The sequence below is a fragment of the Propithecus coquereli genome, unplaced genomic scaffold, assembly GCF_000956105.1.
Source record: "Propithecus coquereli isolate 6110/MARCELLA unplaced genomic scaffold, Pcoq_1.0 Scaffold71, whole genome shotgun sequence".
Lineage (NCBI taxonomy): Eukaryota > Metazoa > Chordata > Mammalia > Primates > Indriidae > Propithecus > Propithecus coquereli.
Window position 1 is genome coordinate 13342829 of NW_012153174.1, and position 23068 is coordinate 13365896.

The window sequence follows — 23068 nt, forward strand, 5'->3', positions numbered from 1 at the left end:
AATTTTCTCCCATTCTGTAGGTTGTCTGTTTGCTCTTGTGACAGTTTCTTTGGCTGTGCAGAAGCTTTTTAATTTGATCAGGTCCCATTTATTTATTTTTGTTGTTGCTGAGATTCTTTGGGATCTTCTTCATAAATTCTTTGCCTAGGCCAATGTCTAGAAGAATATTTCCAATGTTTTCCTCTAAAATTCTAATAGTTTCACACCTTAGGTTTAAGTCTGTTACCCAGCATTAGTTGATTTTTGTGAGAGATGAAAGGTGTGGATACTGCTTCAGTCTTCTACATGTGGCTATCCAGTTTTCCCAGCACTATTTATTGAATAAGGATTCTTTTCCCCAGCGTACGTTTTTGTCTGATTTGTCAAAGATTAGGTGGCTATATGAGGATGCTTTTATATCTGGGTTCCCACTTCTATTCCACTGGTCAATGACTCTGTTCTTGTGCCAGTACCAAGCTGTTTTGATTACTATAGCCTTGTAGTATAGTTTGAAGTCTGGTAAATTGATACCTCCCATTTTGTTTTCATTGCCTAGGATTGCTTTTGCTATACGTGGTCTTCTCTGGTTCCATATGAAGTGTAAAATTAGCTTTTATATATCCGTGAAAAATGATGTTGGTATTTTAATAGGGATTGCATTGAATCTATAGATCACTTTGGGTAGTATAGACATCTTAACAATGTTGATTCTGCCGACCCACGAGCATGGTATGGTTTTCCACCTATTTACGTCCTCTGCTATTTCCTTCGTCAGTGTTTCATAGTTCTCCCTGTAGAGGTCTTTTTCCTCCTTAGTTAAATATATTCCTAGGTACTTTATTTTCTTTGTTGCTATTGTGAAAGGAATTGAGTCTTTGATTTGGTTCTCGGTTTGACTGCTATTAGCATATACGAATGCCTCTTATTTGTGTGTATTGATTTTGTATCCTGAGACTTTACTGAATTCATTTATCAATTCCAGGAGTCTCTTGGTTGAATCCTTGGGTTTTCTATATACAGTATCATATCATCTGCAAATAGTGAGAGTTTCATCTCTTCCGCCCCCATTTGGATGCCCTTAATTCCGTTCTCTTGTCTGATTGCTATAGCAAGGACTTTTAGCACTACGTTCAATAGAAGTAGAAACAGTGGGCAACCTTGTCTGGTTCCAGTTCTAAGTGGGAATGCTTTCAATTATTCCCCATTCAGTATGATGTTGGCCGTGGGTTTGTCATATACGGCTTGTATCATTTTTAGGTAAGCCCCATCTATGCCTATTTTGTTAAGCGTTCTTATCATAAAAGGGTGTTGAATTTTGTCAAATGCTTTTTCTGTGTCTATTGAGAGGATCACATGGTCTTTGTTTTTGCTTCTGTTTATGTGGTGAATTACATTTATAGATTTGCGTATGGTGAACCATCCCTGCATCTCTGGGATGAAGCCCACTTGGTCGTGATGGATTATTTTCTTGATAAGCACCAAGATTTGGTTAGCTAGGATTTTTTTGAGAATTTTTGCATCTATATTCATAAGGGATATTGGTCTGTAGTTTTCCTTTTTTGTTGCGTCCTTTTCTGGGTTTGGTATCAGGGTTATGTTGGCTTCATAAAATGTGTTGGGGAGGATTCCATCCTTCTCGATGTTGTGGAATAATTTCTGCAGGATAGGCACCAGTTCTTCTTTGTAGGTGTGGTAAAATTCGGGTGTGAAATCATCTGGTCTGGGATTTTTCTTTTTTGGAATGTTTTTTATTGCTGTTTCAATTTCAGTCCTTGATATTGTTCTGTTCAGGAATTCTATTTCTTCCTGGTTGAGCCTAGGGAGGCTGTGTGTTTCTAAAAATTTGTCCATTTCCTCCACATTTTCCAGTTTGTGTGCATAAAGGTTTCTATAGTATTCATAAATGATATCTTGTATCTCCGTGGCATCCGTTGTAATTTCTCCTTTTTTTTTCCAGATGGGGTTTATTAGAGATTTTTTTTTTCTGGTTTTCATTAGTCTAGCCAAAGGCATGTCAATTTTATTTTTTCAAAGAACCAACTTTTTGTTTTATTAATCTTCCGTATAGTTTCCCTGTTGTCAATTTCATTTAGCTCTGATTTGATCTTATTAATTCCCCTTCTTCTGCTGGGTTTGGGGTCAGTCTGTTCTTCTTTTTCCAGCTGTTTCAGTCGATTCACTAGGTTGTCTATTTGTGATCTTTCTGACTTTGGGATATAGGCATTTATGGAAATAAACTTTCCTCTAAAGACTGCTTTATCTGTGTCCCACAGATTTTGATAACTTGTGTCTCCTTTGTCATTTAGTTCAAAGAATCTTTTGATTTCCATTTTGATTTCCTCATTTATGAAGTAATCATTCAGCAGAAGGTTGTTTGATTTCCATGACTTTGTGCAGAGATGAGAGTTTCTGTTGGGGTTGATTTCTAATTTTATTCCACTGTTATCTGAGAAGGTGCATGGTATAATTTCTATTCTGTTAAATTTTTTGAAACATGTTTTGTGTCCTAGAATATGGTCAATCTTAGAGAATGTCTCATGAGCTGATGAGAAGAACCTATATTCAGTGGTCTTTGGGTAGAATGTCCTGTAAATGTCAGTCAGGCCCATTTATTCTAGGGTTCTGTTTAAGTCCATTATTTCTTTGTTAATTTTCTGTTTGGAGGATCTGTCCTGTGCTGTCAGTGGGGTGTTGAAGCCTCCGGCTATTATGGTGTTGCTGTCTATCAATTTGTTTAGATCAAGTAGAGTTTGCTTTATGAATCTGGGTGCACCTAAGTTGGGTGCATACGTATTTAGAACTGTTATGTCTTCTTGTTGAACTGTACCCTTCACCATTATATAGTGACCCTCTTTGTCTTTCATTCCTTTTGTTGATTTAAAAACTAAGTTATCTGAAATCAAAACTGCCACACCAGCCTTCTTTTGGCTTCCGTTTGCTTGAAATATTGTTTTCCACCCCTTTACCTTGAGTCTAAATGCATCCTTGCAGGTTAGATGTGTTTCCTGAAGACAGCAGATACTTGGCTTATATTTTTTTATCCATTCGGTCAGCCTATGTCTCTGGAGTGGGGAGTTCAAGCCATTCGCATCTATTGAGAGAACTGATAAGCAGGGCCAATTCCTGTTCATTCTGTTGGGTTTCATTTTGTTGCTTTGTTTTCTCTCTTGAGCCACTGTAGTACCTAGCCTTTGATCTTTAGCTTTTTAGTGGTTTTACATTCCTGAGCATTTATTGGGCTGATCCTTGTGTAGCTCTGTTCTGAGTATTTCTTGGAGGGCTGCTCTTGTCTTGGTGAATTCCCTCAGTCTTTGCTGATTTGAGAATGTCTTTATTTCTCCTTCGTATACAAAACTTAGTTTTGCAGGGTACAAGATTCTAGGCTGGGCATTATTCTGATTCGGAAGAGTGAGAATGGGGCCCCAGTCTCTTCTTGCTTGTTAAGGTTTCAGTTGAGAAGTCTGACATTATTCGGATGGGCTTTCCCTTGTATGTTACTTGTTTCTTTCACTTTACAGTTGGTAGAAGGGCCTCTTTAGTGGATATTTTGGTCAGTCTGATGACTGCATGTAGTGGTGTCTTCCTGTTTGCATTCAATCTCCCAGGGGTCCTTTGAGCTTCTTGTACCTGGATATCTAGATTTTTAGCAAGGCCTAGGAAGTTTTCCTCTATTATATCTTCGAATAGTTTATCCAGCCCTTGCGTGTTTTCTTCTTCACTTTCAGGTATCCCCATAACCCTCAAGTTGGGTTTCTTCACATAATCCCGCATTTCTTGTAGGCTTTGTCCTTTTCTCTTATTTCTCTGCTCCATCTCTGTGACTGACTTATTTAATTGGAAGGTGTTATCTTCAATCTCTGAGATTCTTTCTTCTGTTTGATCTATCTTGTTCTTGAGGCTTTCCACTGTGTTTTATAGTTCCCTGAATAAATTCTTCATTTCCAGTTCGGTTTGATTTTTCTTTACTATTTCAATTTCTTTAGTGAATTTTTCTTCGAAGTCCTGGATTTTTTTTTGTGTGTGTGTGGTTTCTTTGTGTTAGTCATCCATTTTTTCTTGCATATCATTGAGTTTTCTTACAATCCATGTTTGAAATTCTTCTTCTGTCATTTTAGTATTCTGAATTTGGTTAATGTCCATTGCTAGAGAGGTGGTGTTCCTCTTTGGGGGTGTGCTTTCCATTTGATTCTTCATACTTCCAGAGTTCTTTCACTGAGTCCTTCCCATCTGGATCAGCTGTTGCTTCTCACCTTTCAGTTTTCGTTTGGAAAGTAACACACCCTGTGTAGGTTCTGTTCCAGTAGATGCTGTAGGAGCAAGGCAGATCGCAGCTGCTGCCTATCAGCCTGCATGTGTGCACTTCTATGGTTGCTTGCTCTGCTGCTAGGGGGAGGTGCTAATAGGTTGTTCAGGGTTCTACCACAGGTGGGAGGCTGCTCCTGATGGGAGGGGTTACTTGAGGAGCCTGTTTTGGCCTTTTGCTAGAATTTTTTTCTGACCAGCAAAGACACTGAGCTGTCAACTGTTGATCTGTGCCACGGCCCCAAAGATTCATCCTAGTCACAGAGGGAAAGTGGCTTTTCTTGTCTCACCGTACCGCCAGGGGTGGAGCCTACCACTTTCCACGTGAAAGATGCTGGCTAGGGGGACGGGGTGCTGCCCCAGTCCGCCCAGCGCCCCAGTGCCTGTAAGTCCCGCAGGCATAGGCTCCCACAACTGGGGAAGTATTCAGAGTTCACCCATCAAATGGGCCTGGCTAGTTGACCATAGGTTGTGTAAGGGCAGAGCTTATCATCAGAGTCCCTGGGCTGGGGGAAGGGAGCTGCCCAACACCGTATCACACTGCAGCAGCTGGGTTGTAAACCCTGAAAATGGTGACCACCCACCCACAGAGCGCTAGCACTGGGGGCGACTGTTTAGGAGTTGGCAGGCACCGGATCAAGGAGCTGAGTCATCAGGATGCCCCGTTGTTTCTTTTATGCCACCCCCCCCACACTCTCATGCCTGTCCATCAGGAGCTCTCGCTCTTACTGACCCGCCCTGAGCGGGCCTATTCGCCCACAGCGATTTCCAGGTTAGAGTCCCCTACTTAGTGATCACCTCCTTTGATCTGGACCTGCTGGGTGCCAGAGGCAAGTTTCCTGTCTCCTAACTACCTCCAGCAGTAGCTCAAACCAGTCCCTCCCCCACCTAGTGCAGTCCTGGCACTGAGCTCCGGGGAGTTCAAGATTCCTCCTGCTATTGTCTCCTTTCCAGAGAACCGTACATCTCCTACCACGATTCTGCACCTACTTTAGGCAGGTCTCTGTCTTGGTGGGTGTGGAGGTCAGTGGGGAAGCAAGACTTTCTCCTGTGGGTCTGATATCACTGCACTTGCTGGCCAGGCGGGCGCAGCTGTCCCACGCTCCACTCTCTATTGTCTGTCTCACACTCTCCAGATTTCTCCTTCCTATCTCCCTTTCACCTTTTTTTTTTTTTTTCCTGTTCTGTGTGTCCCATGCTGAATCTCTGCCGATTAACAATGCTGTTCTTGCAGGAGAGCGATCCACTCGTGTAGCAGACCGAGATCTATGCCTCTTTCTCTGGGAGCAGGAATCCAGAAGGTTACCTTTACTCTGCCATTTTTTCAATTCCTTATTAAAATTTCTAATACTTGTTTTTCACTCTTTATTCTTAGTTCCGTTAATTTTTCACAAAATGACTAAAAATCTATTTTTTACAGGGTCTATTGGACCCAGATGGCAAATTGTGATAGCTATTTTTCCTGCCATATTGAATGTTAAATAAACATGAATAGATTGAAATTATATAGATCAATATAAAAATAATTACTAACTTATTGGATCAATGGATATCGAGTGATTGTGACAATTCAAATCCAACTCATACGAATAGCCTTTGCAGAACTTACTCTAAGAAACGGCACACAAATATTGACTGAGGAGATCTAGACAACTTGGGTCCCTTTCCCAAGTATATCCCTATACTGAGATGTAGTGCAGGAGTCTCCTGGAGTCTAATGCTTGCTCTAAATCCTCATTCATTAAGCAACCCACTGTTGATAACCTGTATGGATTATCTAACAGAGAAACAATGCCCTCACTAACTGAAAAGTGTATTTGGCTTAAGAACAGTTACATCACTCATTATGAATAAATAAATTGGCTTTTTGGTGGTAAAACAGAATTTCCATTGCTTTAAAGTTTTTTTGGTTGTTTGTATAAGTTTCTCAAGCCCAAGTAGGCAGCTCCTCAAAGTTTCTGTACCTGCAAATTAGAACCCCACAAAGAATGGGCTAAATTATATGGCATTAGAAAGGAAAGTTTTTACTCATTCTTTTTGGGTAAGACCTTTTCTCGTTCATTTCTGCCTCCATTTCCTGCAAAAATACTTCATAATTTTTTTATATTCTGAGCACCTGGAATTTGTTCTGTCAAGCATCAGGTTTTTGGGAAATCTTAACATCTTATAAAAGCACAGATCAAGCAAGGGAAGAGGAAACATTCAGTTTGATAGTGACTGATTTCTAAAAAGGTTAGCATAAATCCATTGTTAAACAGACACAAAAAAAATAAAATCCTTCTTTTAGATGGTTAAATGTATTTATTTCTTTGAAAACATCAAGGAAAGATGCTTTTAAATGCTATTCCACATTAGAAGTAAAGGGCACTCACCAGTTTACCCCATCTGCTTCCACCCAGGCAAAGCGGTACTCATTGACCCGGAGCATCAGCTGCAGACACCCAGCAACACATTGCACGTATTGAGAACTCTACACGAGAAGAAGTGCAGCTTTAAAACTGGAAAGCATTTAAGGTCATGAGATCATACACACACGTTTCTAAATGAAAAGTCGCATTTTTTGCTACCACTTGTTAGCATCAGAGCATTCGAAATTCCCTAATATCTCTTCAAAAGTTGATCCTGTTTGCTTTTATCTCTACCTCTTAGAAATGAAGATGATTTTGTCTCCCAAATTAAATCTACACAATTCAAAACTACTTAACACACATATTTAGAGAAATCAGGCACAAAATAACTACATCTTTGATAGTTTGATAAATAAGCACATTGCCTTATAATGCTTATAATGTTTCATGCACCCAATAAGTGGAAACTTTATAAAAAATCTATATGGCATACAAAACGTCTAATTAAACACTTGAAAAAGACTGCTTGTGATTTTTAAAACTGTCAGTTCTGTATCACTGTCCTATAGAAACTGTACTGTAAATCTGAAACTTAAAATAAATAGGAATAATACCCCTGGAAGTTACAAGCCCCTTCATTTTACCAAAGCTAGCTAGCAGGAACACCTGGCGTAGGCTCTTTCCTAACTATTTACAACAAGCCTTGTATGTTTAAGAACGGGGGAAAGAGAAGGAAAGTTCAGATGTTAGCCTTCACAAAGAACACGCTAATAATAAAAAAGTTTTTTTTAAAGGAAAGAATCACCTAATATACATGATGCTATTAAACTGTTCTAATTTAAATAACATTCATAAAAACTTAACATTTCAAAGAATTCCAGGCACTCATTTATAAAAACGCAATAATATAAGTAAACTTGGTAGAATAGTCAAACGTTATCAAGAAAAGGTTATGTTAGGTTCTAAGGAGAAAGTAGTTAATATATTTCCACAAATATACAATATATCCAGTAATACAGTTTGCCTGAAAACTCAAAACATTAGCAAAAACTAATGACAAAGAAATAATGCATTTTCAGCTCTAAAATAATCCTCCATAATGGAAAAAACTGTATTTTTCCAGTTAAGTTAGCAGGTAGAAACTTTTTCTGAAGAAGAAGAATCCCATCTTTCTTGTTTGTAGAGATAACTTGAGTAAGGTTTCTAGACATAAATAAATAAAAAGTCAACCTAGAGCACTCTTTTCTCTTCCATTTATCATCAATTTCATCTTATTGCAAAAATTTCTTGGTTTTGTAGGTCTTTCTTTTCTGTGCCCATTCACCATGCTACGTTGAAATATGTAACATACTGCAAGTATGGATTCTTCATTATTATTTATAGCTTCAGGATTCACATTACAAAAGAGCATATAAAAGGTGCGAGTCCGAAAGCTGACAATACTCTCTCCTCCTGTACACTATCAGGCAGTTGCCACACCATTCCAGGGATTACTTTCAAAGTACAGAGTGAGATAGCACTGGTAAATGACTGAATATTGCCTTCAATTAAACAAAATAGAATGCACCAATTTCTTATCTTTCATTTAAATCATCTTATGAGTCTCCTGTATAAAATTAATGATTTTTTTGAAAGAAAATAATCAGCCTTGGATCAGTCCAACCAGTCACCATCTCTAATCCCACACAATGGCAATTCAATACTGCTGGAGAAAATCACACAACCATGCAGCCATCAGCGTTCTGGTCTCTTTCTCTGACACTCCCTAGAGTCATCTCACTCAGTCACCACTCTCCTCCTGTCCTGCTTGCTTCCCTCACTCTCGGCAGACAAGAGAAAAACAAGGACCATGCATTAGAGATTCACACAGCTACCAACATCTCACCCCAAAAACTGATCTGTTTCCAGACATTCTTACCTATTTCACCCAGGAGAGATAGCAGCAGGCCTTTTTCCCATCCAAGAGCCATAGCTCCCAGGGTCTGCATCCCCTTCCTCCCCTAGCGTGCTCAGTCAATCAGACCTCTTTCCCATAGGTTCATCCTCTCACCGCTTACCCTTCCCCAGGACTGCCCGAGCAATGGGAGCCCCTAGATGAGACCCTCTGTTGTACGCTCTCAAAAGACTCTGCTTCTCCCCTATGGGCCAGTGCCACAAGTTTACTAAAATAATCGGTGCAATTATCTGTTTAAGGCTGTCCTCCCCAGATACAATGTAGCCCCCTGAAGGCAAGAATCATGCTCATCTTGTTCAGTATTACACTTACAGCACCACGCATTGTACCTATGAAGCACTCAATAAATATTTCTTGAATGAATAAACCAGTAAAAGAAGTGCAAATAAACTCCACATCTTACACTGATTCCAAATGATTGATGTCCTAATAGATATGGTTCAATAGTCTATAAAAGTTTAAAAATTTGACCAAAAAATTCTATATGATATTAATAATAATCAATACTGCAAAAATATACACAATGTGGCACTACTGCCCTGTTTCTTTTTAGAGCCAAGAATAAATCTCATTGACTGTTAAAAGTACTTCCTAAAGCAATTATGGACCTTATAAAATCACCTGATTTTTTTTTTTAATTTAAGTCATCTCAATTTCAGAACTAGTAAAAATTGCTGATCAATTTTTAGCTTATCCTAAGCCACCTTATTTTACTAGGAAATATTTATGGTGTAAGAGCTCATTTAGCCAGATAACAGCTCAAATTTAAATTGCTAAAGTAATTCACTTCTCCAGTGACAAAGTACTGCCCATAAATGGACTGACTTAACAAAAATACATTCACAGAAAAAAAGTTTTAGATGCTTAATGTATTGCTTCCTGAATAATATTTATTTGGGTTTTAATGTTATTGAACCATAGCTAGTTCTTTTTTGTTGTAAAGTTTTTCTGTTTTTTCTGTAATCAAATGGATTTTTTAACCCTCGTAACTACCAAAAAATCTGTCAGAAAAGAAAAAAACCTACTTTTTACAAAGATAATTTATTATCATGTATATATTAATAAAGTACTTTTTAAAGTTCCTTCAAATGAAAATAAAAAAATAAAAGGAAATAAAAATTTCCCCTTTTAATGATACCAGCAGTTCATTGCTGTGATCCTCATTTTTTCTGATGAGAAACCTAAGGCTTAAAAAGGTGAGATAATTTGTTGAAATTAAAATAGTGAGTAAATCTTAGATTGACACTAGAAATCAACTCTCTTCATGCTTGAGCTGGTGTTCTTTGAACTGTGCCACGTATCCCGGGCAGAGACGCTGCCACAACATGCACTTGCTATGTAGCAAATCTCAACGGTAGAGAAAAAACACTTATTTCTCAACACATTTAAAAGAATATCATTTAGACAAATTCTCCAATGTTGCTGAAAATGCAAACTCTTAGTATATATGGTGGGAAAATCACATCATACGGAAAATAGCAACTGACAAAATTTACCTTCCTGGTGAATATATTCTCAAAGACCCATATTCTGTAAAATTTCAAAGTAATTCAAGAATTAAGGAATTTCGAAATAAGTACGCATTAAAAGACAAACATAAAACCATTAGTGATACTGTACCAAAGTAAAACTAATGTTATATAATAAAAATGTTTACAAATTTTCAATGTTCATCTTCAAAACACTAGGATTTAAGTGCAAACTAAATGAAAAAGAGTAAAGACAGTATTCATCCAAATTTTGGAATTGGCAGCCCTTGAGAAACCAAGACTGCACCGCAGTAAAAGGCATCTGTTCCACAGACAGATGGTAAAAACGCACAGGACGTTGATATCAGTGAAGCACCAAGACTAACTTTTCAAACACATAATTGACTAAAATAAATACCATAAACCAGTTTTACATGGAATGGAAGGATGCTGATAAACAGTTCCAAAAGCATTTAATGTTTCATGACTATTAAATGACTCTTTTCTCTTAGAACTAAAAGGTGAATGTGCATGTCTGTGTACATGTGAGTTCGGCGGCTATCATAGATGCTCGCTTAAAAAACAACACAGGACAATATCAAGTGTCAGTAGAGAATTAGAATAAATTCTCATACTTTGTTGAGGAGTACACAAACTGGTTTAGGAAACTGGTAATATCTACTATAACTAAATTCATATATACCCCATTACCAAGCAATTTCATTCTAAAATTCTAAAATTACCCAGACAAAAGGGTACACATCTGCCAAAAGGCATGTACAAGTATGTCCACAACAAGATTATTCACAATAGTCAAAAACTGGAAGCAACCCAAACATCCATCAATGAAGAGAATGGTTAATACTCAAACAATGAAATACTACATTGCAATGAAAAAGAATTACTGCTAAATGCAACATGAATTTCACAGACATAATATTTAGCGAGAGAATCCAGACACGTAAGAGTTCATACTATATATAATTCCATTTCTAGAGTTCCAGATCAGACAACACTAATCTATGGTAATAGACATCATCATATTAATGATAATCTCCATGGGAGTTGAGGTGAAGGCAGTAGGAAGAACCACGAAATATAAATTGATCCTGCTGAACACCTCTGCATTTTACTTTATGTAAGTGATGACAATTTAAAAAATAAGAAAAAGACAAAAGAAAGGGAAAGAGGGAAGAAGGGAGCAAACACTGAACAGGAATCAGAAGTCTGGCCACATTACACTGGACAAGTCACTTAACTTCTTCAAATTGTTTTCTCATTAGCAAAGGAAAATAATACCAGTTCTGCCAAACCAAAAAACAAACAAAAAACTATTATGAAACTGAAATCAGTTTCTATAAAACATTAAACGATTGTAAGGTATATTATTATCATTCCTGATATTCAGGAACTAAAATATATTTACCCCAAGAATCCTCTTGAAATTGGCTTATTAAAAGTGATCCTCAAAGGCCGGGCGCGGTGGCTCACGCCTGTAATCCTAGCTCTCTGGGAGGCCGAGGCGGGCGGATTGTTTGAGCTCAGGAGTTCGAAACCAGCTTGAGCAAGAGCGAGACCCTGTCTCTACTAAAATTAGACAGAAATTAATTGGACAACTAAAAATATATAGAAAAATTTAGTCGGGCATGGTGGCACATGCCTGTAGTCCCAGCTACTTGGGAGGCTGAGGCAGGAGGATCGCTTGAGCCCAGGAGTTTGAGGTTGCTGTGAGCTAGGATGACGCCACAGCACTCTACCCTGGGCAAGACAGTGAGACTCCGTCTCAAAAAAAAAAAGTGATCCTCAAGTCAATATTTATAAAATACCTAAACTGAATTAAGATACAATCTTACAAAAACATAATTTCACTATTAGTTTAAAAAATTATAAATCTTCTTCAATTATTGCTTTCATCTAATGTGTTTAATCATGTATTATAATTAGTTACATGGCTACTGGGACTCTTTATTATAGGGAAAAATTATTGCTGGCATAATTAAGAAAACACAATTTACTTTATAAATTATTGCTTTGTACACAACTTCCACAGCTAATAAATACATAGTATTAAGATATCTCATTATTATCAGTACTATACTCTGAAAATGACATGTAAAAGAAAGTCTTGTACTGAAATACCATTTAATTTTCTTTTGCATTGCCAGAATATATCTCCAGGCAATCCTTCCAAAAATCTCACCAGGAAAACAAAAGTCGTAGATTCTTTTTTTTTTTTTTTTTTTTGAGACAGAGTCTCACTGTGTTGCCCAGGCTAGAGTGCCATGGAGTCATCATAGCTCACAGCAACCTCAAACTCCTGGGCTCAAGCCATCCTCCTGGCTCAGCCTCCCGAGTAGCTGGGACTACAGGCACGCGCCACCATGCCCGGCTAATTTTTTCTATAATTAATTTCTTTCTATTTTTAGTAGAGATGGGGTCTCGCTCTTGCTCAGGCTGGTTTCGAACTCCTGAGCTCAAACAATCTGCCTGCCTCGGCCTCCCAGAGAGAAAAGTCGTAGATTCTTATCTTTTCTTAACATTCTTTTTGTGTATATATTTTAAAGATTCCCAATGTTTGAAAAGTACTAACTTTGTAAAAAGAAGATAAAAGGACGATGAAAAAGAATTGCTTTAGGTAAACAATACTATTGAAACTTACACACAAAAAAACATGTACAGATGCTCCATGACTTAAGATGGGGTTGTCCCAATAAACCTACAGCAAATTAAAAATATCTTAAGTCAAAAATGCATTTACTACACTTAACAACAAAACATCATGGCTTAGCCTAGCCTACCTCCAAAGTGCTCAGAACACTTACATTAGCCTACAGTTGGGCAAAATCATCTAACACAAAGCTCATTTTCTAACAGAGTGCATTAATAGAACATCTTACGTAATTTATTGAATACTGTACTTGAAAATGAAAAACAGAATTGTTGTATGGGTACTCAAAGCACTGTTCCTACTGAACGCATATCACTTTCACACCATTGTAAAGTCGAAAACCCGTACGTTGAACCATCGTAAGTCCAGGGACTGCTTGTAATTGACCGTGAGTTACTTTAGGTCCCCACAGACTGCACATCTCATGAGCTAGAGCAGACTGCAATTAAAGAACAGGCCTGCACTATGTGAATTACTGACACAGCCCACTGACTTCTGCCCAAACAGCATTTATGATGGACTTATCAACAAAGTAGTAAAGAACTAAATCAAGGAAGTTCTCCACCTCTTCTGTAAGAAAGACAAGTATCACATCAGAACAGCAGGAAATTAAAAACAAAGCCAAAGCAGTAAAAGTCACCTCCCATCAACAAGGATATTAGAACTGTCACATAAACAATTTAAGAAATTTGGCCCAAAGCCAAAAAAACTTTTCTTCTTCCCCTTTCTCATTCTAAAATGCTGTTAACGCATACTAAAACACGTATGAATCTTGAAAACATAATGCTAAATGAAAGAAGCTAGTCACAGAAGACCATTTATATGATTTCATTTATATGAAATGCCCCAAAAGGGCAAGTCCAGAGACAGAAAGTAGATTACTGGTTGCCAGGGGTTGGGAGGGGACAGCAGAAATGGGGAAGACTGCTAATGAGTACAGAGTTGGTTTTTGGGGTTTTTTGGGGGGTGTTGAAATGTTATAGAGTGTGATGGTAATGGTTGTACACTCTAAATGTATTAAAAACCACTGAACTGCAAATGAATGAATTTTATGGTATGTAAAATATATTTCAATAAAACTATTTTTAAAAACTAAATAAAATTGAAAATTTACTTCCTCACTCACACTAACCACATTTCTAAGTACGCCAGAGCCACGTGGCCAGGAGCTGCCATAATGGACAGTGTGGATATACAGAACATTTCTAACATCGCAGGGAGTCCTGCTGGACATAACTGTTCCAGAACATCGAGAAGACAAAACAAGCAAGAAGGAGAACCTGACGATTTAACCAAGTCACCTACTGCCAGTGAAACAATGTCCATCTAGCAATAACTAATGCTAGACTGAGTCTGCAACAAAAATAGTCAGAAAACAGGACACGGACAAACACAGGAGCTGGGAGTCATCTCATTCTCCTGCATATGTGTGCTACACAAATGAAGCTGGGCAGGGGAAAAAGGAAAACAAGGAAAAACAAACAGAAATTCCCAGATTCTTTCTAAATCTTGTGAAGTTTGTGAGGGATCAGGCCATCGACACAACAATCTACTTCCAAGGCTGTGCTGTTTCCTCAGAAGAGAAGATTTATAATTCACATTCAAGAACGAAGCTGGGTGCGGTGGCTCACACCTGTAATCCTGGTACTGTGGTCTCGAACTCCTGGCTTCAAGCCATCCTCCCATGCCTCAGCCTCACAAAGTGCCAGGATTATAAGAGTGAGCCACCACACCCGGCCGATAATCCTCGCAGTTTTGGAAGGCCAAGGTGGAAGGACTGCTTTAGGCCAGGAGTTTAAGACTAGCCTGAGCAACATAGGGAGACCCCTATCTCTATGAAAAATTAGCCAGGCGTTGGTAGGGAGCACACACCTGTAGTCCCAGGTACTCAGGAGGATGAGGAAGGAGGATCACTTGAGCCCAGGAGTTTGAGGATGCAGTGAGCTATGATTGGGCCACTACACTCTAGCCCAGGTATCTTAAAAAACAAACAAACAAACAAACAAACAAACAAAAACCAGAAAAGAACTGAACGGTTTTAAGGTAAGTACACATAGGTTGATGTCATCTATTATTTCCACAATTAGAGAAGACAAAATAATACATTATAAGGAAATTCTGTTTACGTACCTTCATTTAAATTAAAATGTAATCATTCACTTGTAACTTAAGATAGATGATGCTTCTGTTGCCATTTTAAAAGATAATTCTGTTGAATCATGCTTATGTCTCATTTTGCAGTGTAAAACTTTGTTTATACTGACATCAAGTGGCAATAACAGGTAATGCAGTTTACTAAACTACTTTCCCCACTGTGGAAAAAAAAGGATTTTAAGACACGACATCCATATATTAAAAAGTCTGAGTAGGCAATGTGACTTGAGGAATGCCTACAGATCCAATTCCAGTTCAGCTGACTCAAAAGTAATTCTCTATGTAACTCATTCCTTTGGAGTCTCTGCCACTCATTAGCTACATGACCTCAGGCAGGCTGGCGTGCTCTTCTGCCTGGCCTCACTGCTCATCCAAGAAACGTAGCTAATGCTGTAACCCACATCTCAGAGGAAGTGTAAATACGCAAGGAGATGTATTAATATATGCAAAATGAGTGAGACGGTGCCAGGCACGCAGTGAGTGCTCAGTAAACATCAGCTGCCATGAGATTCCCCTATGGAAACACATGTGATAGGAGCTTCCGGAGAGCTGAACACATGGAGGTTCCTGGAGGGTAGTGCACCCAGGGAGGGCACAGAAGCTCCACTCCCTTCCCCCATACCTCGCCCTACGCATCTCTTCATTTGAATCCTGTGTAATATCCTTTATAACAAACTGCGAAACATTCAAGCCAGTGTCCTACCTGAACGTGAGGATCCCTTGCCAGAAGGTGGGCAAAGCTTCTTGGGCTCCGCCAGTTTTAAAGTGGGGGAGCTACTGAAGTCAAAGAACAACTCCTGGCCCTGAGCCTGAGAACTTGGGGTGGTGGTGAAGTGGCTGGCACCAGAGAAGTCAGTGTTGTGAAGATGGGGGAGACTGAGGATGAGGAAGCTGACCATATCACAACAGATGTGCGGGGACAAAAGTGTACACTGGTTTGTGAATGTACAGCCCCAGAAATGTGACCTTTTTTGAATACAGTGTTTAAGAACCCAGTGTGTAAATTATATAGATTTCCCACATGATCGACAGCAAGCGGATGCAAATCAGGGAATAGACATCAGAGAGCATACTTTCTTTTCATGTTCCTAAGGAATTGATTTCCCCTCACATAAAAGAAGATTTGTATAGAAACCGGGAGCTAAAAGAACTTGGTAAACTTTCTCCACGCCGGGTCAATCTACAAAAAACATGTCCTTACTCACTGTGATTGGTGAGTATGTACGAAGATACTCTGACAGAACTTAGCAAAGAAACAGGGTCCTCTTTCAAATCAAGCAGCAACAAAGGAGAGAAAACATTAGAATTTGTTCTCGTAAATCTACATTTGCAAAGAATGCACACACAGAGCCCTCACTTGAAAGACGCTCCCTACACAGCCATCACTGTGGGAGCCCCCACAGCCCGTTTTCCGGGATTTAAGAACAGTGGTCTTCAGAAACTACTCCATAGGTTTGAAATGGGAAGAAGAAATATTGGATATCAGTTTGTTTACTGTTCACCTGAAAACACAGCCAAAGCAAAAGAAGTTCTCAGCAACATCAATCAACTACAACCTCTTACAGCAACACGTGCAGACCTACTGCTTAATTCTGCAAGCCAGCCTTCTCCCAACAGCTTGAAGAATTCTTTAAAAGACACTTTCAGAAAAAGTAAGATCCAAATCATCACTACAGTCGGGAAAATGAAATACTCGAATCCCCATTGGTGTTGCTTTCTGCATACATTGCTTTTCATAGCATCTGGAAATGTAAAATTGACTAGGTTAAAAAGTAAGCTTCAACTATTGCCACAGAATCAAAATGAATTGCCTCATTCTCTTTTTAAATCTTATTAATTTTCTTAGTAGAAAATGAAACCTGTTATTGGTTGGTGTATACTTCTCTTTTCCTTGCCATCTTTTATTTTCTTTGGTTTATGGTCTTACCAAATGAATTAAATTAGATTCTGAAAATTAAAAAAAAAAATCAGCATCAAAGGAAGGGCTGACACCCTACTCTAACTCATAAAGTTGCTTTTCAAGTGGGTAGCTGTCTGAAAGAGTAAGAGCCTTCAGGAAGAGTCTGAGAAGATGTTCAGGTTTGAGGGGCACTGAAGGGAAGAAGAAGGAAAATCAAAGGCCATCTTGTTCTTACTCACAATTACCCCTGATGCTAATTTCCACTTAGGATGTATGTGTATGAATCTACCAGATAAGCCATCGGACTAACACACTGCCAGTTCAATTCATCGGTTTTGTTTTTCCAATACACTGCACAGAAAGCAGCAAAATAAGAACGTCATGTCAGCAGAGCTTGCACCTCCTTATTTAAGCTTTAATAACTTACAAACACTTTAACAACCACTTAGATAAGTTTATAAGACAAATGATTCTGAAAACACCTTTTTAAAAAATCTACCAATAAGCCTAAAATGCACAAGGTTAAACAAATTTTCACATTTCAAACTGGTAGACATTCAAGCCACATAAAATAAAGATTCCCAATTTAAACATCTGCTTCTGACTGAACACCTAGATTTCCTACCCACCACCACTTCCTCTTCCCTACCCTGACCCCAAGGTGGTTCATCCAGTTCTACACCTTGTTCTGATTCCACTTCAGAAGGCTAATGGCCATTTTCTGGCCCAAAATAGTAATTCTTCAAAGCCTTCAATTCATGCCCCAAAAGAAGCCCAGCTTTGGGCTTTGCAAATGGAATCTGCTGCCATCTATGGTCTTAGGACATACATACAATTACGTTCCGTTCAGACCATGGGAGGACCAGTAACCAATACGGATATTACATGGCTCCTACAGAGCTTCACTCAGGTCTGTAATAGGCAGGTTGCAGACACTACCCTCTAAAATGTTTTCCACTTCCCCAGAGATATTTCCAACAAATGAAGCTGGATGCACCTCAGCTACATTTCTCTTTTTTTCCTATCTTTCTCCCAGCTGGCTCAAATCATGCCCATCGTTACTTGTCCAAATTTACTGCCAGTTTCTGAGCTACTTCAAGAGTATAGCAAAGTTAAGCCATTTGCAAATGGGAAACATAACTTTAGCCAAGAAAGGAACTTGGACAGTCATGATTAGTTTTAACCTTTAACCTTTTGACACTACAAAAATGTGGGGAGAGATTGGGCAAAGAAGAAAAAAGGGGGAGCGGGGGTGGGGGTTGGCATAAAACCTTGAACTGCATAGTGCAGCAGCAAGTTTTAGTACCATCAGGTAACTGAATCTCTTTCAATTGTTTGATGTATTATTTACCTATTGATTAGATAGATATTAGACAGTTTATCAGACAACTGAAGTTTGAAAAGAAAAACTACGATTACTCGCTCCAGTTGTACATCTGAATTCAGATGGTTGCTTTGATTAAAAAGGGGCCTAAAAGAAAAGAGTAAGACAAGAACAAGTCTCGACTACCGCAGAAAAAGTGATCACCACAGACCACAAATATTTATATACAGTTTTGCAATACAATTAGCCTAACTGAAGGTGACACATCAAATCCCACACAGTCTGGGAACTAGTACAACACCTTCAAAATCTTAAATGTCCATGACTCAAAATAATTTATTTTCAGGGTGTTAGGAGGCCAGTGAATTAAGAAGGAATATACTTACATCACTTGAAGAGACTGTTCCTGTTTCAACAGCAACACCGCTACCACGCAGTTTCTATTATGAAATAAATAACTTATTACTTAGTTTTGTTTTTAATTTTATCCTAATTTATCACCTTACAAAAGGGAGCTAAGCAAATTTTTTTCCCTACTTCTTGTTAATAATTTTTCTCCATAATTTTCCCCCAATCCTACTTAACAAAAAGCATGGGATGATATAAAATATTCTATATGTCATTATATTCTTCCAGATAATATCTTCATCAATAAATTACTAAAAATGGAACAATAAACTGAATACTAAGCACAGGTGAAGCTAGTGCGCATTTCCAAGCCTCAGGATTTACTTACTGAATTGTTTTTCCAGCAAGGTGTCTACCTTAAACTGAACTATCTATACTATATTCTGTGGCAAAGCTTTTCAAAATAGGTGCCTGGTGATAGGAAGATACCCAATCAGATTATGAAACTTAAAATGAGGTTATCCACAGCAATGCTAACAAGTTGTAATGACAATCAAAATCTCAAATGTTACACAGAAATGACCAAAGAAAAGTTAAGGCAGAAAGTCAGAGGCTGAAAGTGAAAGAAAAAAGTGATAATTTCTGAAAGGAAACTTTCATTTTGTTTTATTCAATAACTATTATCTACTAAGTGTCAAGCATGAGACCCCATAACCCAAGTACAATGCCCTACAATACTCAAAAAGCTTCTAAAGATAATAATAAGGTAAAAGAACAAATAGCCAAACTTGGACTTTTGAGTTTATTTCTATTAGAATCATGAAATTGTGGTCCTTTTCATGAGGGAGAAAACATTTATGATAGAGAAAAACAGACCTCCAGACAAAGCACTATCACATGACATTGGAGAAAAATAGCAAATAAAATCACAAATAATTCTACGTTATTTTTTTTAAACAAGGAGCCTGCAATTTCATCCTGATTGGAGGGTACAGAAGTGTCTGCGCACAGCAAGAGACACGTGCCACAGAGCCAAGCAGAAGCAGCAACCAGACTCCGAGACGCAAAGCCAGACTGTGCCAGGAGCCCTAGGCGGCACCCTGCAGCAGCAGGACTTGCAAAGCAGAAATGCCAACCACAACTTAAAGCCAAACACTCTGTGATAAAAAGACTGCATTAGAAAGATACAGAAAATGTTTTGAAGAGTATTTATCTAATCCCAAAACTCTCAATTCTAATGAAAACTGTTACAGATACTGAAGTCTTTGCTTCCACTAGTGAAGAGAGAAATATTTCCCCTCAGTGGTTAGACATGATGACAACCATAGGCGATCATTCCAAAAGTGACTAATCACCTATGAGGCACACTATAAATGTTATTCCTATGAGGAAAAGTGTAAGGTAAAATTGCCCAAAAAGCTAGTGGCAAACTACAGCACACATCCTTCCCACCAACTTTCCTTTCACAAATTCAGCTACAACAGTGCCTGATTACCACTATATCCAAAAGCTAACATGAAAGCAGAATAGTTTATTTAAAGGAGGAGATCATTTCAAAGTAGGAAAAAGGAGGGATATCATATTTAACTAATCATTCTGATTCCAAATTATATACTACATGTAGAAACTTAAAATCTCATTTTCACACACCTATTTTTTTCATGGTTTAAATACTCAGTTTTTAAATACCTTACAAACTCGGTAAAATCTGCAAATTGGTGGCTCTTATACAAATACTTTTTAGGCCAGGCGCGGTGGCTCACGCCTGTAATCCTAGCACTCTGGGAGGCTGAGGTGGGTGGAGCATTTGAGCTCAGGAATTCGAGACCAGCCTGAGCATGATCAAGAGCAAGACGCTGTCTCTACTAAAAATACAAAGAAATTACCTGGACGACTAAAAAAATATATAGAAAAAATTAGCCAGGCATGGTGGCGCATGCCTGTAGTCCCAGCTACTCGGGAGGCTGAGGCAGGAGGATCACTTGAGCCCAGGAGTTTGAGGTTGCTGTGAGCTAGGCTGACGCCACGGCGCTCTAGCCCAGGCAACAGAGTGAGACTCAAAAAAAAAAAAAAAAATACTTTTTAAAACTAAGCCCCCCAAAATGGTTAAACCTGATGCTATTGACATAAAAAAGATTTAATTTTGTCCAAGACATGAAAACCTCTACCATTTAGGCTCCCAAAACAGGCAGGCAATGATAAGACAAAATGTATAACTAAGCAAAATATCATGGTATCTCTTATGCCTCCAATGAAAATCTATTACAATAAAGTCACCTGAAATCTAAATTACAACTTAATTTATAATCTAACAAACTATCAGTATTATTTCTCCTGGTCCCATTCCTCCATGCCACCCACCCCCACAACACAATCTCATTCTCTTCCGCCTTTCATCCCCAGAAGACTCGTCCCCCATCTTCCTTTCTCTCCTTTTCTGAGCATCACTCCCACCAAACCTCCCCCTTACCACCTAACACTTCATCACTGAAAGCCTAAAAAGCACTCCATAGAATCTTCATTAGTGTCCTATCTTTTACAGTGATCTGAGGAAACATGAAGACAAAAAGTAAAAACTTGTCATTTTTCCAACCATTACACCTGTAAGCTATTTTCCTGCATGGAGAAGTAGAGCTATAGAGGCTATAGAGGCCCGGAAGCAACCAAGACAACCAATAAGCAGGCCTCATGCTTCACCTTAGCCCTAACTCTCCAATCCCACAAAGAAACCGTGAAATCATGAGGACAAACCACTGCAGAAGTCAGTCATCTCGCAGCTGGACCAGCAGCTCCAGGCTTCCCCAGGGGCTCCTGGAAGCCTGGTACAGACCGGGCCAGACAAGGGCAAGCAGATTGACTAATGATCTATAATGTGCTGTTTGCAAATGAAACTCCTCTGGCAGCAATCAGGACCAGTTTGTCTACTGGTATAACCGGTTAGACGGCTTGGCCTGGTTATGTGACCGAAAGGGCATAAAAGACCTCACTAGGAACTTTCAGAGAGCTCTTGCAAAACCAAGATTTCTCACACAAATCTTGGTGATTCCCAATCCTGAGGCAAACAGGGGAGCTGCGCCGGGAAGGCTCTCAGCCCGAAGCTGGCCCGTACACGCGCTCTTGCTGTACCGTTTCTGTTCCTGTATCATAACCCTGACATGAACGTGCTCTTTGGAGTTCTGCAGGTGCTTCCAATTCTCCAACCTGCATAATCTTGGCAGCCACCTAAAATGAAGATACACCCTTGATCCCTAAAAAGAGCAAATGGAAAACCCCAAGCAGCAGAAAAGATAGAAAGGTTTGAATTGAAGCAAGTCAAAAAAAGAAAAGCGAAGCACACTATTATACCTTAGAGTAGTTTGGCTTACTTACCAAGTTCGAAATGGCATTATTTTAATAAAACTTTTTTTGTAACTTAACATGTTTACTCTACTTAGATTAAGAGAACATGGATATTGTATTCCTTTCAGAGAGACTAAAAGAAATTTCTTTTACCTGTGAACTCAGCTGAGTTTTTATCCAATTGAAATAGTAATTTAAGTCACTGCCTTCCATCAATTCTTTTCCCCAAGCTGCTAACTTGGCAATAATTCTTGCTGCCTGAAAACGAATAAGAAATACATTTGAATACTTTACTGATTCTAAAAATCACATCGTTTACCTTAAAAATAACTTGTAACCATTTTGCTACATGATTCCTATTAACACTCAACTCTTCCAAAAATAATAGTTATATTTTGAAATACAAACATTCAAAATGTATTTTTAAATATTCCATTAAAGTGAACCAAAACTAGCTGTGTTTTAAGAATCTCTTGACATTTCCCTTATTATTCTGAGTTTTAAAAGTAAAACTGGAATTCATTATATGATCAAGAGAAACAAAAGAACATAAAAATTTTTCTTAGAGGCAGACTTTCACCAAATCACTTGCCAAAGTTATAATCGATCTCTACAGCAAAGTGCTAGCCACTCCCTCACTCATTCCAAGCCCATTGTGAGCTCTGATACTTAAAAACCGTATCTTTGTATAATACATACCTTAAGTATTAAACATCATTTCTCTCTCAACATAAACAAATACCCTTTTCTCCTCAAAGATTTCTTCTCCATTTTTCTCAAGTTATAAAACTAATCATTACTTTTTTTATTAAATAGGCAACATAAAATACTACTTCTCCACACACAAACGCAATTAAATAAACACTTTCAGTACTTTCTGAACACAAATCACTGTCTTAAAACTCCAATTATTCAGCAATAATTAATTCTAGTAGAGAATGAAAGAGCTAGGCTAGCTAACTCCAACATAATTTATTTCTGGTGCTGGTAGAGTGATGTTTGTTCTTACAAACATCTTATTTGAACACAGCTACACCAGACTGACAGAGGCACACTTCCAAGGTCAGAATGCCAGAGATTCAAGTGTCCTGGTGTATTTGGAATTTTATAACACAGGGGCTAACAGGGACACCTTCACTTATTCACCGAGTTGTGACACACTGATATTTTCACGTGTCCAGCTAAGTGGATTTATAGATAACATTATCTAGTTTAAATTGATCTAACTTTCACAAACTAGACAACTGACTTACAAGGATTCCTAACAGAATTAGGAACTGTTA

At 38.4% G+C, this 23068-nt stretch overlaps 1 protein-coding gene across 1 annotated transcript in view; it reads right to left on the bottom strand.

Moving 5' to 3' along the window:
* Positions 1-23068, bottom strand: part of ATP6V1H (ATPase, H+ transporting, lysosomal 50/57kDa, V1 subunit H) — a 146025-nt gene that overhangs the window by 95470 nt on the left and 27487 nt on the right. The window contains exons 6-8 of the mRNA XM_012661390.1: positions 21939-22043; positions 18485-18538; positions 6654-6751 (exon numbers count right to left, since the gene is read on the bottom strand). Coding sequence (XP_012516844.1) covers positions 6654-6751; positions 18485-18538; positions 21939-22043 — 257 coding nt within the window. The remainder of the gene's footprint in view (positions 1-6653; positions 6752-18484; positions 18539-21938; positions 22044-23068) is intronic.